The following is an 18,223-nucleotide window of genomic DNA, read 5'->3' as shown; positions in this document are numbered from 1 at the left end:
AGGCCAAACAGTACAAAAAGTACAAGAAAAATGGGATTCCCAAGCCTTTAGATTTCATGAGTCCGTTTAAAAATGATTTTTTTTTAAAAGGAAGTAACTGACACCATGTTTTGTTGTCAAACTTGTTTTGCCAGGAACAGGTTTGAAAACCACTACAATCTACTATCAGCATAATTTCATACAAGAAGGAGCATCTTATTATCAAAAGAATAAAAAGGGGAAAAACCAAAAGGATAAAAATCTCAAGATAAATAACAATTACTCAAGAAAAGATAATTGGCAACCAGTGGTAGGCCATAGTCAGATATCCAGCTTGAAAAATCTCAATTAAGCAAAGGAAAGAAAAGCTCTGGGACTATATCTGCTTTATCATCTGATGTATCTGTTGCTTTAACTAGTAAAGTTATACTTATTGCCTATGAGGGTAGACGTCATTGTTTTAAACCCATTTTGGAGAGAGGAAAATAAGGCTCAGAGACACCAACTGACTTTCTCAAAAGCTCTTCTGGCAGTATATGGTGTAGCCTGCATTTGGAAGTCACTTCCTTACTTATAAGCCCTTTTTAATATACCAGGCTGACTCGTAATATATAAAGATTGTTGAACACACAGAAAGGGTTCCAAGTTCAACACTGCCACGTGCTATCTCTTATGTATTTCTTATCAGTGCTAGTCTTTACATATGGATACCCGTGTCTTTTCAGCAGCCCAAATGTAACACATTGTAAATTAGCATAAGCAAAAGCCATAGCAAACAGGTGCAAACACTTACTAGCTATATTACTTTATGAAAGTAACAAAGAAACCAAGAATATTTAATATGAGTTCTTATAAGATTTTGTTACATCTATTTAAGTCTCCATTCAGAACTTTAATAGAATATATTTTATAAGACACGCATATATTTTAACCCTTCACTTCAATAAGCCACAGTGTGGTGCCATCAATACATTCATTAATAGTGACAGCATTATAACTGATGGCTCCAAACAGTCCCTAGATAATGAAACTTCACGATACTCAAATATCAAGGCCAAGTTCTTGATCTATCTCTTTTGTCAGTAGTTTTTCTCTCCTACTGCAATTAGCCATCTGACATCTGTTTCATCAGTCCATGGCAATAAAGAATCTGATTTGACAAAGAGGCAGCCCTCCGAAGTCTGTATGAAAGAGTCATAGCATCAATTTATTGTGCTCAATGTTAAATCTAGTGTGCTTAGAAAAGAAACTTCTAATTTAAATACTAAATCACCCACTTTTCCTGACCTTCAAGACTTATATTACTGCCCAAGAACCCATAACCCCTTTTCTGATTTTACTATTGTTTTGTACTGTATTTTAACCCGCAAGAATTAAAGCCCCTAATGTCAAGAAGAGCAAGAAGTCAGAGAAGACCCTTTAATAACATAGAAAAATAAACGTAATGTTGAGTAGAAAAAGAGTATTATTATAATACAGCAATGCCAATCCTAAATCCTGAATCTGCTTCCCTCCTACAACAACAGTAACAACAAACACATTCATATACAAATGTAATGGAGATTAAATATTTCAGCATCTGATTACATCCAGAACTTTACACAGAAAATGACACATGAAACAGTATCAGATCACATGTGTTAATTTTTATTCTGTAAAATAGTTACCAAAAACAGTTTACCAAAAAGCAATTCAAATGAAAATCAACTGTTCCCTTTTCTTTCTTACTTCAAATTTACTTTGCAAATACCAAATACCACTGTAAGAAAATACAATTTTTAAAAAAAAAGCTGCATAAAAATAAATTTAAACTGAAGTAAAAGCATGTGTTTATTGACATTGAGTGTCCTGATATTTACCAAATACCATTAGTGGTTGGAAGAAGAAACATAAAGGTGAATAACTCAGAGTGATCTAGACAAAAAGACCAAGAGCATCAGCAGTAGATACCCCTGGTTTGTATATTTACTATGAAACACTGTAGATTGCCAATCAAATTCTATAAATTATATTTTAAGCAGGCTTTAGTGAAGACACTACTCTCTACCTTAGCACATCCCTAGAAATCATGACAATAATAACCAATAATTATAAAGGTTCCCTGCATTTTGACCATAAGTCCCACATCAAATAAGTCATAAATACAAGCAATAATACATTTAAAAGCAAATACCAAACTTCTCTACCAATATAAAAGTGAATTTATGCTCTTAGTTCTATAAAACGAACATCCAACTATGCCTTCCAATCTGCCTCATTTTAGGAAATACACAGATGTGACCATCTCAGAGGCACTCAAAGGACAAATACTAACTCTGATTTTGAGTCTAATTATAACAAAAATACAGTATTTTGCTTATTTCTGATAATTCAAAATGGCTACTTCAGGGATAATTTTGAGGGTTTAGGTCTCTTTTAAAAGCTATCTAAGAAAACTTAAAATGATGTCTACTTTTTCTTTTAACAAGTATTCCTATATCCTTAATAACTTGAAATACAAGCATTGGTTTTTCCTCCTTGGAAATGAGTCTCTGTGGGTATTACCAGCACAAAATAATAGTCCTATCCCTAAAATGAAGTAACACCCTTAACTTATTTAAGAATACTGGCCCTTAAAAAAATTGGTCCTTGAACTCTGACTCTACATAAAAGTACTATAAGATAGACAAACTTAATGACTTATTTAACTATTTTTCGTATCACTTTTTATTGAATATTTTGACTCAATTACAAAACTAATGAGCTGTCTACATTGTGCTTTTTGCTACACCCATCATATATATTATCATTTCCCCACTAAATTTATTTTTAGACTATAAAGTAACATTTTTACCCTAGCCGGGACCTATTATAATCACTGAGTTATTTATTAGCAAGCTGATAACTATAAACCTGCAGCCACATCACTGCACCACTAGATGGGGCTTGTGCACAGGTAGTGTGAAATGCGAGAGCAGTCATTCTGGAGTGGAGAACTCTGGTCACAGAGAAAACAGTAAAGGAGAGAACAAAGAGTGAGATTTTAAGAACAGATTTTAATTGCATTTGGCAATATCGCATAGGCAAAATTGTCATAGAGCAAAGGCCCACAGCAAGTGCCTTTAACTGTCAATAAAATGATGCTGTTTCAATTAGTGAAATTCCTCCTGTTGATTCTTTTCATAATAAAAAGGAGGTGGGCAAACAAAAACAATAAAAATAGAGTTAGGTGCTAGCTATGCCACATGCAAATTATTTGGCTTTGTGCAAGGTACACATTCCTTGGGACTCCTTGAGTCCTTGGGACTCAGTTTCTTCATCTGTTAATAAAAATGATAACCCCTAAGGATGACTTAGCAGAGACTCAGTTCTCCCATAATCTTTAATAGGAATGTCTAAGACATCCCTAGAAATCCTAGAGTATTCATTAAAAAGTTGTACTTGTTAGGAAAAACGCAACTTTGGGGCACATCTCCTATCCATACCTATCTTCCTCCCCAACCAGGAGGACTTAAATAAAAGTTCTGGTGCTGGGCTTCCCTGGTGGCACAGTGGTTAAGAATCCGCCTGCCAATGCAGGGGACACGTGTTCGAGCCCTGGTCTGGGAAGATCCCACATGCCTCGGAGTAACTAAGCCCGTGTGCCACAACTACTGAGCCTGTGCTCTAGAGCCCGCGAGCCACAGCTACTGAAGCCTGCGCGCCTAGAGCCTGTGCTCTGCAACAAAAGAAGCCATCGCAATGAGAAGCCTGCACACCACAACGAAGAGTAGCCCCCCCTGTTCACCGCAACTAGAGAAAGCCTACGCGCAGCAACGAAGACACAGCACAGCCAAAAATAATAAAATAAATTTATTAAAAACTATATATATATATATTAAAAAAAAAAAGTTCTGGTGCTGCCATCAGCCCAGCCTGGAAAGAACCCAAAGATTCTTTCAAGCTCTGGGTTCTCTCTGAATGCAGTATCTTTACACGGGTAGGTCACATATTTATATACATTAACTCCTGGAAACTATAATTAAAGCAGATCACCATAATGTGAAATATTGATTACATATACACTGCTAAATTTGCCTGCTTGGAAATCACTAACACCACCCAATGAGTAAACAGGGAAAACTAATGAGAAGTGAACTAAAGATGTTGATTAAATAGTGTAGGAGAACAGGATAATGAATTATAAAGTAGCAAGAAGTGGGCAATAACTATATAGATACTCCAAGGAATCTAAAGTTACTGCCTCTGCCTCTTGTTATTAACACTTTAACAGATTTTCAGAAACTAAGAAAATAATTTAAAAGTACAATTGACCCAAATTTTCTTTTCCACAAAGTAACTGCATCCTAACAGAGAAGTTTGCATATTTGACATTGCAGTATACCTTCTAACCGAGAAAAGTTTGCAAAGTGAGCATGACATCCATCTTTCTTAAAATATGCCTTTGAAGCCCATTAAGTACCTGAATGAAAATACACCTTGCAAACTTCTTTAACCATCTTGTTATTTCCTAAAGGTCTGTGCCTATGTAAAAGTGAAAGTTTCTAAGCTGTATCTGTTATGGACTATGTTTGTGTCCATCTCCTTACCACCAAATTCATGTCAAAACCTATTCCCCAATGTGATGGTATTAGAATGTGGGGCCTTAGGAAGGTAATTAGGATTAGATGAAGTCATGAGAGTGAAGCCCTCATGAATGGGATTTGGGATGAGTGCTCTTATAAGAGTCACAAGAGAGCTTGCTTCCTCTCTCTGCTCTCTGCCTTGTGAGGACACAACAAGGAGGAGGCCATGTGCAAACCAGAAGATGGACCTCACCAGAAACTGACCATGGTGGCAGCCTGATCTTAGAATTCCAGTCTCCAGAACTGTGAGAAATAAATTTCTGTTGTTTATAAGCCACCCAGTTTATGGTACTTTGTTACAGCAGCCTGAACTAAGATAATATCTAACAAATATGAAACAGTAAATATAAATTTTTTTAATGAGTACAAAGGTTTTATTTCTCTTTTTGTTAAATTATTTTATTTATTTAATTTATTTATTTTTGGCTGCGTTGGGTCTTCGTTGCTGCGCGCGGGCTTTCTCTAGTTGTGGTGAGCGGGGGCTACTCTTCGTTGCGGTGCGCGGGCTTCTCATTGCGGTGGCTTCTCTTGTTGCGGAGCACAGGCTCTAGGCACGCGGGCTCTAGAGCGCAGGCTCAGTAGTTGTGCCGCACGGGCTTCGTTGCTCCGCAGCATGTGGGAACTTCCCAGACCAGGGCTCGAACCCGTGTCCACTGCATTGGCAGGCGGATTCTTAACCACTGTGCCACCAAGGAAGCCCCAAAGGTTTTCTTTCTTAACTCCCCTAATGAATTATTGATCCAAATTGTGATTTCATTAAATGTCTCATCTAATATTTACTACATATCAATAAAGATTATTATTTTCTTCCCTTGAGGAGTTTATGTTCCCAGGGAAGTACAACTAATTGATAGCCATAGTAAACATGGTCTTCTCAAATTTTTTTCCCATTTCTACTAATTAGTTTAAAAAAATGCCCCTGTATTTTAATCTGCAAAGGAGAGCAAATGACTTTTTTTTAACAAACCAGTTAGACCTGATTATTTTATTCTCTTCATGCCTGATATTCATGGAGTTAGAAACAGGGAATATTTTAAATAATAATCCTAATCTTAAAAAGAAAAAGTAAAGAGAAAAGTCTCTTCATTTTATGTCTCAATTATCTTGCCTTTCTTTAGTTTCTAATTAGTTAAGCAGACCCCTGTTAATAAATTATCTTAGAATCTAGCCATCATTTGTATTAGATTTCCCTTAAAAGATAGATATATATAATGATTGGTCTTTAAAATATACTTAAAACATTGAAAATTCCAAAGAAATATTCCAATAGAAAGAGAATAGAAATATTCCAATAGAATAGAAAATGTTCCAACAAAATGTTAAATAAAAAATGGATTACAAATATGTATATTGTGATCCCAGTTTTAATTTTTAAAAATATGCTAAGAATGGAAAGATATACATTAAAATGTTGTGTCACTTTCTCTAATTATGGGTTTTTCCATTATTTTTCTTTTTGCTTTTTGAATTTTCAACAAAGAACTTATATTACTTTTATATAATCAAAGAAAATATTTATATTAACATCACTTTATTTTAGATAACAAAAGAATACATAACCTATTATAAAGATATTTTTATAAAAGTGTGATATTGCAAAATAATAAAATATATCAATCTGATTTCTAAGAAAATAAAGTCTGAAGATTTCAACTTTCTCAAAAGGTAGAGAAATTGTTTCCCTGTACAAGCACTCACTCTACTGGTGACAGAGAGAATGTACTTATATTCTGCCATTTCTGAAGTAATTGCATTATTTTCTACAAACACTAGAAGGCAGGGTTTTCACTATAAAACAATTGTACCAATTATCACTATTATATGCCTTTCTGGGTCTGTGGTTTCTGCTAATATGTGATCAACTATCACTGTATTTATTATATGTCTTTTTTAGACTGTACTTCTATTAAGCATATGATCATTTTAAATTACAGTCTGACTCCCATGAGATATTTAATAGCTTATTTATCATATATAAAATTAACTTATCTCTACTTACATACTGAAAGGAATTCAAATATATATGTACACACAATGTACATATTTCAAAACTGCATTTTTTGGATTGTATTAACAAATATGTTAAGTCTCTGATCTGACACCATCTCATATTAAATTTGAATGACTAATAAAGACGTTGAAAACTGAGGCCCATCTGGTTCTAGTCTAATAAAAAACGCAAAGATAATTTTTAAGAAATTAGTTAAATACCCTCAGAATTCCAGATCCTTAAGAGAACAGAAATGCTTTTCTCTAACTCCAAAAGCTTCTAACATATGAGTCTTAGGAATTCTGGTAGTAGCGGAAGAGAAGCTGAGAGGGAAAATGACATTCCAGGAAGAGAGAACAGCAAGAGTAAAGCCATGGCATCTCAAAAGTTCGTAGCTTATTTGGGGGATGTCAGAATAATCTGATATGTCGCTACAGGAGAGGGTACATTGGAGAAATAGCTGAAGATAAAGTTGGAAAAGTAGAGTAAGGTCACTTGGGGAAGGACTGTTAGGCTATACTTGGGAGTCAGACTTTATTCTGAAGGCAATGGGAAAGCTGCTGAAGACTTTTAAACCAGGGAGAGCTGTGACTAAGATCTGTTTTTAGAAAGGTTATAATATACAGGACAAATGAGAAGAGTGAAAGCTTGTAGTAGGGGACTTCAAGGAGTGAAGTACCCTAGCCAAGATCTTAAATAGAGCAAAAACACTGTGGGTGCTAAGACAAAGTATTCCAATAACAACTCAAAAGGCAAGAATGACTAGACTTGGTGAAGGGCTATAAATACAGTGAAAAAGGGTTTCAAGCCTTGATAAGTGAGTGGATACTTATGTCTTTAAGACAAATTGAAGCTTTAACAATTCTAAGTGCCAGGTGCTTTCTGAACCCAGGTTGCAAAATCTACTTAATACCTGGAAATGTACGACTAGAATTCAGGGGAGAAGTGAGACATAAATAAGTAAAAGAAAAAAAATTAAATTAAGGTTTTTTGTGACTTATGAAAGTAGTCTCATTATGTCATCTATATTAGACTCATACCCCCTATTAAAGTAACTAATTGATGTCAATGAGCAGCAATAGAATATAAATTTGAACTGAGAGCAAAATTAACTTAGCAAAATTAACTTTCCAACTGAATGGTACCCATGTAAACTATGGGATGGTACTGCACCGTTAGGTATAATTTAGTCAATTTAGATTATTAATTAATCATTATCCACTCAAAATACACATAAAAAAGGTATTGGCAAGTATGTGATTTATGTTACATTTACAGATAGGGATTTATTAAGATGTTTAAAATACACTTATGCATTTCATCTGAAGTGATTACACTTATTTACAGAGTCCCTCAAATAGATTTTATCTCCATGAGTTGTCCATGGGGTGGGCTGGAACTGGTAGTAACAACAACAGTAACAACTATAATACTCTTGATAACATACATATCATTAACAGAATTTATTTTCTACTCTTCATTCTCTCCCCCCACTCCTTCCACCCTTAGTTTGTAGAATAAACTAGAGGTCTTAGATGCTTTTATTTGGCAATTTATAAAACCTGAGTCTTCCCAATATAAATAAACTAGATTAGAATGCTGATTACTGAATTTTCTGAAACTCTTTGAAACAGAAAATATAGACCAAAGAAATTTAATGTTTCACTATGAAACGCATCTAATCTGGTCTAGACATATAAACTGGGTGCCATAAATGCTTGCTAATTATTACACAAAGTTTAAATCTGAGGAAAATTTCAATCCAATTATTAAGCTGTTATAAGTCTGACTATCTATGCATGAATCTTGTAAAACTTTCATACTGCTAACATTAATTAGGCCTTCATATACTGTTTTAAATGAAATTCCATCCTAAAAGGACAAATAGCCATCAAAGTTTCTTACTTATTAGATTATTCCTTGAATTAATTTTTTTAGACCACCACTGAATTATCTACATACAGAGTTTAAAATATTCTTCTCCACTTATCTAAAGGCTGAGCCAAGCTGAAAACTTTGAGTCATTTGTATTTTATAGATTAAAGACTGGGGCCTCAACATATTATCTCACAAGCAAGCAGCCTCTTGCTTCTATTTTAGTAGGTTTCAGCAGAATGGGTTGGGAGAAAAAAAAGAAGAAACAGGAATACTTACTTAAATCTGGCAGGTGAAAGAGGAGTAGGAGGAAACATTCCTGGTTCAAAAGAATCAAAATAAGTCACTGTCCAAGAAAAGCTGCAGCAGGAGAATCCGGCAGTTAGGGATATTATAAGTAGAGTCCAGAATCCTTAATGGGACAAGAAAGGGGAAAACTTGAATTATTAACACCAAAGCAATTTAAATTAACCCAGTAGATCATGTTCAGAAGATCACACGTATTTCTGATCTTCTAAATTATATGTAAGTGATAAAAGAGATATGAGCTTAATAGAAGCTCTCCCATGTGGAAGTGTAAAATATTAAAGCACAACTAGAAGTCATATCATTGAATATTTTAATTCAATTATAATTTACTATGTGGAAAAGAGTACAAATTCAACTTAAAAATGTAACTTTTAGCTTCAGTTTTATAAAATTCAACTGTGGAAAAAATGGCAAAACACTTCACTGTTAAAATGTCTTGACCTTTTTCATTTAACTTTGTGATCATAGCTTGCTGCCTTTTATTACTTAGTACTAAGTGATCCCTTTCCATACCATGCACTTTTGACATATGAATCAATTTTAGAGTGTCTACTCTTTACAGCTTTCCTATAAACATTACAAACCAATTCTGATTATTTAACCTTGCTCAGTATATGAACAAAAGTTAATGTCCAATTTATAAATGAGTTGGGATCTTAGATTTTATTTTCAGTCACACTGGAGCTGCATTTTGTAAGGCATATCAAGTCAAAAGCACAGTACTACAGGAGCTGCGAGAGAAAAGGGTTGGAAGAATGTGGGGAATAAACAAAGTGACAATAGAGGGAACAATTTAATTTGAAGGATTTTAGATACACATTCAAACTGCCTCCTTAAGACAGTTTACTAAGCCACTACTACTGATAAGTGTGTGTGTCCCAGGCCTCAGTAGTACACAGAGGAAGGAAGGTTGAGAAGACTACAGTAGAGAATGGCTTATGAATTACCAGATTTCCTGGCTGCACAAAATGCACAACCAAAGATAGCTTTATTTTAGGAAGAAGCAGGAAAGAAATATGTGCAATGGACCGTCTAAACCATTTGAAGCTCAGTAACAGACTGAGCTGCTAAAAGATAAACTCAGAGGAATGAAGTATTAAAAAACAAAACCAAACAAAGAACTATAGCAAAGTATTTCTGAAAGATGAACCTAAGTTTTTCTCCTGATAGTCCCCCTTCCCTTACCCCCTTTTAAAAAGATAATGGACTTTGTGTTCACTGCCCCAGAAGAAGGATGTGGCAAAGAAAGGAGAAGCAGCCCAGTACCTCTTTGGTTTTTATGTTGCAAAATAATTAAGGGAACTAGTAGGATAGATAGAAGCAGGAGGAGGGTAGATAAAGACAAAACGTCCTAAATAGATAGCAAGGATAATCAATTGACTGGGGTGTAGAAAAAACGTTTGTGTAGAACAGGGAGAGAAAGTGAGGGTTTTATCTACAGGTGAGAAAGATTCCCCCATTTTGAAGAGTGTTGTGTGTGTGTTTGCACTTGTGTGTGTATATGGGGAGTCGGTAGTGCTGCTGGGGCTTCCTGGTGGAGCCATCAAGCCACACAACACCAGAGAGGAATTGGAGCGGTGTACAGTATCCTGGCAGATGGACCCAGAGCCAAGCTTGCAGATGCCTCTAAGATGGGGCATAGAAACAGCAGATGGTCATGTGCCTGGAAGGTGCTACACCTGAAAGGCCATCCTGACCAGAATGCAAAATGTTTCAGCAGTAACTCATTTGAGCAAATGTCTTGAGGACTAGATTGCACTCCTATCCCAATATCCTTGCACAGACTCTAGAACCTTGCCCAACCTGTGACTGAGTAGAGAGAACCTTAGTAAAGACTGAGGTGCAACCTTCCTGCCAACCCAGAGACTATATGTTTGGGGACTGCTGTGGAATGATGGAAACTTCTCAGTATCTAAAAAAGTGAGAAAGACACAAAATAACCCAAAATAACAAAATGTGAGGCTCCCTAAAGCGCATCAAGCTTTTTCACATAGGTGCTTTAACAGAACACCTGCCAAATTTAGTACAAAAATATTCTTGAGTTTTCAGAAATGACTACTATTCCATGATCTAAGTGCTTGCCTTACTTTGGACACTTTAGTTATTTTATATTCATTTTGAATTAATCAACAGTTATATCCCTGATAAAACTCAGGTAACAAGGACAGGGCTAAAAAAGTACATTGCAATATTGTGGTCTAGAAGTGCTTATACTTCTGAAATTACTCAATTCATGTATGAACAAGCAGAAGAGCCACAGAAGTTGGCAATTTGCAACTAAATTTTTAACGAGGCCCTACCTTCAGAATCCTGAAGCTAAAAATTTCATAACTTATGTTTTGTAAACCCATTTTACCAAGAGTTAACATAATTTTAAAAAGGTACCTAAAAATGAAGCTAGTCTTCCTTCCCCAATTTACCAACTCCATTCCTGAAAGCAATCATTTAAGAGTTTATTGTTCATCTTTTGTAAATTTATAGGTAATGTAGATAGTCATGTACAAGAATGGGGCCAGTTATATACAAGAAATGTATACTATGTATATATTTTCTCAGTTTATTTTATGCAAATGAGATTCTCAGCAGAAAAATTGTCCTGAACTTTTTCACACAATTTTGGAGACCTTTCATATCACTACACATAGCCACAATTCCATTGCATATTTTTAAATTAATTAATTAATTAATTATGGCTGTGTTGGGTCTTTGTTGCTGCGTGCAGGTTTTCTCTAGTTGCGGCGAGCAGGGGCTGCTCTTCATTGCAGTGCACGGGCTTCTCATTGTGGTGGCTTCTCTTTGTTGTGGAGCACAGGATCTAGGCACGCGGGCTTCAGTAGTTGTGGCACGGGGGCTCAGTAGTTGTGGTTCGTGGGCTCTAGAGTGCAGGCTCAGTAGCTGTGGCGCATGGGCTTCATTGCTCCGCGGCATGTGGGATCTTCCTGGACCAGGGCTCGAACCTGTGTCCCCTGCACTGGCAGGTGGATTCTTAACCACTGTGCCACCAGGGAAGTCCCCATTGAATATTTTTATTATTCCACTTTTTCACTATTAAAAACAATGCTGCAAGTAACATTCTTGTACTTAACTATAGTTACACAAGGATATCTGTAACAAATTTCTGAAGGAAGAACTGCTGTGTCAAAGGATATAGGTCTTTTAAATAAATACACACATCCTTCCTTCTTCTCTACAGTTCAGTTTTCATCAGTTGATGATATGATGGGAATTTATCTCTTCCATCCTCTTGGACTCAATATTTTCACCTAAAGCAAACATAAGGGTAGGTGGGAGGGACTTCCCTGGTGGCGCAGTGGTTAAGAATCCGCCTGCCAATGCAGGGACACAGGTTCGAGCCCTGGTGCAGGAAGATCCTATATGCTGCGGAGCAACTAAGCCCGTGTGCCACAACTATTGAGCCTGCGCTCTACAGCCCATGAGCCACAACTACTGAAGCCCACGCACCTATAGCCCACGCTCCGCAACAAGAGAAGCCACCGCAATGAGAAGCCCGCGCACCACGACGAAGAGTAGTCTCCGCTCGCTGCAACTAGAGAAAGCCCATGTGCAGCAAGGAAGACCCAATGCAGCCAAAAATAAATGAATAAATAAATTTATTTTTTTAAAAAAGGGTACGTGGGTAACTCCTATTCTAATCCCTTTACTGGAGTTGTATATTCACTTATCTAATTAGGGAAATCATTTTTCAAAATATATGATTTTTGTTTCAAAGTGTAGTTACTTTTCTAAAAATATGGTAGCAGCTTTATGTATTTCTATAAAAGCTTCTAGCAAAGAAAGATTATATGTTCTAAATATTTTAATGTTATCTAGCAGTTTCAGGCTTACAGGGATGAGATGACTTTTAGAAGTTGTATGAAGTCAGAGATGTGGAAGGTGGTCAGCACATGTTACATGTAAGCAGAAAAAAACAGAAAAACAAAACCCTCCCATATTCCCATACTGGGAAAGGTTTCTTATTAAAACAATGTTAAACAATCAATTACACATTCTTCATAAGATGTATTCCTGCCATAAATAAACAATGGGATGAAATGTGACAGCACATTGCTAATTTCAAGGACTGTTTTACAGTTTGACATTTGAAATGTTTAAACAAAGTAGTATACTATGAAATACAATGCAGTAATAAAAAAGAATGAGGTAGATCTATATATACTGATATAGAATGAACTTCAAGATACTTTAATAAAGCTACAGCATATGCATGATTCCAACTGTTTTTCTACAACACCGACAAAACCACATATTTTAAATTATCATATATATTCATATTTCTATATACCATATATAGAAAAAGACCTGAAAATATCCACAAGTATACTGTATACTTGTATATTGTGTACAAGTAGATTAGTGGTAACCTTTGCTTTAATTGTCGGAATTTTTTTTGTAGTGAGACTATATTATAACTTACATAACTAACTTATGAAATTAAAAATGAAAATTAAATAGGTCATTTTATGAGTTGTAAAAGCTATAACCAGCTGGCTACTAATAAAAGTTTCCATGTACTCATGCATAAAACTAATCAACAATTTTTAAAAATTTTATCTAAGCAAATTTTTGCAACTTTATCAGAAAGCTAGACAGACTTGGATCTTCAAACTTATTATTTCCAAGTACAGGAGCAGAGGAAAGGGGTCTTCCTCCCCTACCAGTGCCCCCTGAACACACAGTTGGCATACAGCAGCTACACTGATAAAGGTCTCCACCCAACTGCCTGTCCACTTGCCACTCAGCTTGTAGCAATTCCACCCCCCTTCCTACTAAAAAGGGTAAAGAGTAGAAGGGGACATTATGACTGGACCTGGTGAAACTTGAAAACTAAGTAACATCTGTAGTTTCCAACCATGTTAAATCATCATATTCACATGGGAAACTTTAAAGAAAACTTTTTTATTACAGACAATTTCAAACATACACAAAAGTAGAAAGAAGAATACAATGAAACTCCATATACCCATCACTCACCTTGCAACAATTAACTCATGGCAAATCTTGTTAAACCTGTATTTTCCCCTGAAGCTTGTAATCTTCAGTATACTAGGAAAAATAGTTATCACTATCATCTTGTTCCAACACACATTTTCCCTTATTTTTTTTAAATAAATAAATATTTATTTTAAAAAAAGACAATTGTATCATAAGTAGTCATTTATTAAATGTCAAATCAGTCATGCAGAATAGACATCAAGTACTATTCAAAAAAGGGCAAGAAAACTGGGGTTTCAACTCATCAGGAAATTCTTCACAACTAAGCATGGTTTAAGAAAAAGTATAGACTCTGCATCAGACTCTGGGGCCAGAATTCCAACTTTGACATTTACTCCCTCCATGAATTTGGGTGAGTACTTCAACTTCCAAGCCTCCTTTTGCCTACCTGTAGAATGGGAATAATGATGCCTACTTTGAAAGGTAAGTAGAAAGGATTAAATGAGGTTATGTATGTAAAGTACCTGGGAGAATACCTGGTTCATGGCAGATGTTCAACAAAGAGTAGCTGTTATTGGTATAAAGGAAGAATAACTTCAGCTGGCCTTTGAAGGATGGCAGGGGTGGGGAAGGGAAGGTAGGCACAGCATGACCAAGGCCTGGAGGTGGAAATATCTATGTTGGGTTTTGCAGTAAATAGTTCAGTGAGTCTGGCAAAGAGGGTGAGAGTGGGAGGCATGATCAGCAAAGTGGGCACATTTAAGAGGGTGCAGCCTTGAATGCATGGCTAAGGAGGCTAGCATTTATTCTTTTTTTTAAAATTAATTAATTAATTAATTTGGCTGTGTTGGGTCTTCGTTGCTGCACGCGGGCTTTCTCTAGTTGTGGCAACCGGGGGCTACTCTTCATTGCGGTGCGCGGGCTTCTCTTGTTGCAGAGCACGGGCTCTAGGCGTGCGGGCTTCAGTAGTTGCAGCACATGGGCTCAGTAGTTGTGGCTTGCGGGCTCTAGAGCACAGGCTCAGTAGTTGTGGCGCACAGGCTTAGTTGCTCCGCGGCATGTGGGATCTTCCTGGACCAGGGCTCGAACTCCTGTCCCCTGCATTGGCAGGCGGATTCTTAACCACTGCGCCACCAGGGAAGTCCCCTAGCATTTATTCTTGTTGGCTAAGAAGACAATGAACGTGGAGCAGTCCTAGACACAACCTAGGTTAGAACCGAGTGCAGACAGGCCCAGCAAGAGCTACAGTCCTCACTGCTCTAAAGAGCTGTGTTTTGCACCAGGTGCTTCTCACACTGCTCTATGCCTCAGCTGAGGTGAACTGATGTGGCCTTGGACTGGAGAGCAGCCTGTTCAGTAAGCTGTGACTTATGCTTAAAAAACCTGTTAGCAAAACTAGCTGTGCTAATCCAGATTCTTCTTTCCGGAACAAGAACAAGATAGTAGCTGCTACAGCTGAGCAGAAATGTCTTGAGGCAGACCTGGGGCTGCGGTGTCTTCTTGGGACCATAGGTACCCTGAGGCTAGGAGGATGCCGGGTGATAAGAGAGCGAGGAACCTGACCTGGATGGATGGTTGGTCAAAACACACAAAGGACCTGCCAAAGGTAGATCCTAGCAAGAGCAGTCCTCGCACCCCTGGCCTCTGCAGCGTCCTCCAGCATCGTGCCCATCCCGGGGACCTTCTCCTGGCCACTGGCCACCCGCGGCAAGCCTCGTCGGGGCATGCTGCGTAGAGACGTGTCCTCCGACGTGCAGCGCAAGGCGCTGGATAAGATGTTCCAGAAACAGAAGTACATCAACAAGCCTGACCGCAAGAAGCTGGCGGCCAAGCTGGGCTTGAAAGACTCACGGGTGAGGGCAGTCTCCCCAAAGCCCCTTCCCCCACGCATCGTACAGATGGGAAGGTTCTCTGAAACCGCGTAGGTCCCACTGTACAGACGGGGTGGGGTAAGGTCTAGAGAGGGAGTAAGTGCACGAGCCAGCTTCGTGGAGGCTTCTCGCTATCTATTTTCCCTTATTTTTAATCATTTAATGAACAATTTACAAAAGAATAAAAAGCCTGAAAAAAACTGTTAGAAATTTTAATAGATATAGTAAACCCAAATTTTCATTCTGAGTTTCCCTGATTTAAAAACAAACGAACACACTATAAATGGGCATTTCCTCTAAGTGCAAATAACTGCTTACTAACTTCATGCATGTATCTGGAACATAACCATCCCGTAAATACTGATTTTAGACTTCAGACACATCTCTAATTGGTTATAGCTTATTATTAGTTTTGCTTTTTCTTTATGCACTTGCATCATCAAAACACAATGCTTGAAGGAATTTTTAAAATCTTTCATGGCTTATAAGACATGGAAGACAACCATCTTTGCTCCATAATTTGTAAAACATTTTCACTTTTAGATTTATAAACAATTTGAATGCTCAATCCAATGATTTTTTTTCCATTCCTTTCCAGTCACCTGCCATTAGCATTTCTCCACTTACAAACAGTATCAAATAAATTAGCGTGTACAGATTCATAAAAGATAAAGACTGTTATACATTCTTTTAGCAAAAGGGGATGGTTCGTGTTTTTGCCTGAAGTCCTTTCTGTTGAATGACTAACTGGATGAGAATACTATAGTTTTCTGAAAAGAATCAGATAGTAAATTATCTTCAGCTTCGCGTGCCCTCAGGTTTCTTTCACAACTACTCAACTCTGCTGTTGTAGCATGAAAGCAGCCATAGTCAATATATAAAACAAGAGGCAAGGCTATGCTACGATAAAACTTAATGTACAAAAACAGGTAGCAGATCAGATTTGGCCCAGGGGCCACAGTTTGCTGACCTCTGCTCTGGAGGATTCCATCATGTTATTCTTTTTAGCATAGTTGAGAATAATTGATAAGTAATATATTAAATGATTCCTAAAATAATGAAATAGCAAAATGTTTCCAGATACAGGAAAATAAGTTCATTAAAATCTTATAATATATCTTAGGTTTATAAAAGGGGCCAATACACCAATATGGTAATTTCAAGATCAAATATGCTTTATTCTATAGAAAAAAATATAACTCAATTTTCTCTTTATTCTCTGGAAGGTCCCCTAAGAAAGAGTAAATGACATGAAATAACAATTCTTACAAATAGAACTGCTCAAGAAAATTTAAAAATGAAGACTGGGTCCAATGGACCCTGATGGCATACTGAGCATGCAGCCAATTAAGTGACTTTAACTTTGATTCAGGAGATAAGGATAGGGTCTGAAATTTTATAAATGCAAAAAAAAGAAAATCTTCAGGGTTTTTTTTTGTTTGTTTGTTTGTTGTTGTTGATACACCTGGGGGATGGGAACTACTGGACCAGTAGTTCTTGTAAACTAGCAGCATCAGCATAACCTAGAAACTTATTAGGAATGCAAATTTCTGGGCTCTACCCCATACCTACTGAATCAGAAACTCTGGACCCGGTGAAGCCCAGTAAAATGAGTTTTAACAAGTTTTCCAGGTGATTCTGATGCTAGCTAAAGTCTGGCTTTGTTAGCCTCAGAAACATCCCTCCTGGTCACCAAAGTTGGGCCAGGCAGTATCACACTAACAATAACAAACCAATTTCTTGAGATTTAGAGGTCCTAAGGTCTGGTTCGCATTACTGCTTTTACGTGTCAAGAGGAGATCTGCAATGATTTCATGACTAATAATTTAGCTGCACACTGATAATTCTTGCTAATAACCTGTACTGCTTCTGCCTTGCTACCATACCTAAACTATCTCATGGTTCAGAAGGGAATATTTTATACTGATGGATGCAGGATAGTTGGGAATACCAGGTGAAACAACACGTTTTTGGCATACTGTAAAAGTTCAGCAGTGTTAATTGTTGAACGTGTCATTCGCACTTTCATAAACTTGTGCTTTCTTTTTAAACAAAGTTTTTCTCATTGGGAGTTACAGTCATTCATTATAAACAACAGAGATTAAAAAAAAAAAAACTAACTATAATTCCAAAACCCATTTTGGTTGTATCCTTCTAGTCTTTTGGGGCTTTTGTTTTTCTCTTCTTTTTTGCCTTGGTTCTTTTACTGATATGAGTAAGCAATATACACAATTTTACAAAGACTGTGCTGCAGAATAAGATAACATATTTGTAAATTTTTAAATTAAATATTAGAGTTACTCCACCCAGCTACAGATAGCACTGTATCATTTCCTTAATAGACTGTGGGCTCAAATTACAAGGTTCGTACATTCCCTAAAAAGCTCAAGTTCATGGTTTCAATCATCTTTCACTGCAAGGAAGAAACTGAGTGAGTTGCTCCCAACTTGTGCCTTTCTAAGAGAATGGGTCATTTCGCAACACACCCTTTCTCTTGGAAATTTTTACCATATTTCTAATGTTCTGTATCATGAAATTATGATGGTAAAGTCTCACTTATCACTCTGCAGAAGAAAAGTAATAAATCATCAACTCTTTAAATGAGCTGGCGTCATCTTTGACTGAACTCAGTATATGTCAGT

General features: G+C 36.8%; 1 protein-coding gene across 1 annotated transcript in view; it reads right to left on the bottom strand.

The window, feature by feature from the left end:
* ARL6IP6 (ADP ribosylation factor like GTPase 6 interacting protein 6) overlaps positions 1 to 18,223 on the bottom strand; it is a 35,463-nt gene that overhangs the window by 11,896 nt on the left and 5,344 nt on the right. The window contains exon 3 of the mRNA XM_061183975.1: positions 8,728 to 8,860. Coding sequence (XP_061039958.1) covers positions 8,728 to 8,860 — 133 coding nt within the window. The remainder of the gene's footprint in view (positions 1 to 8,727; positions 8,861 to 18,223) is intronic.

This window comes from Eubalaena glacialis, chromosome 1, assembly GCF_028564815.1.
Source record: "Eubalaena glacialis isolate mEubGla1 chromosome 1, mEubGla1.1.hap2.+ XY, whole genome shotgun sequence".
NCBI classification, from domain to species: Eukaryota; Metazoa; Chordata; class Mammalia; order Artiodactyla; family Balaenidae; genus Eubalaena; species Eubalaena glacialis.
Note: the sequence above shows the minus strand (reverse complement) of the source record. Positions and strands in the feature narration are given on the sequence as shown.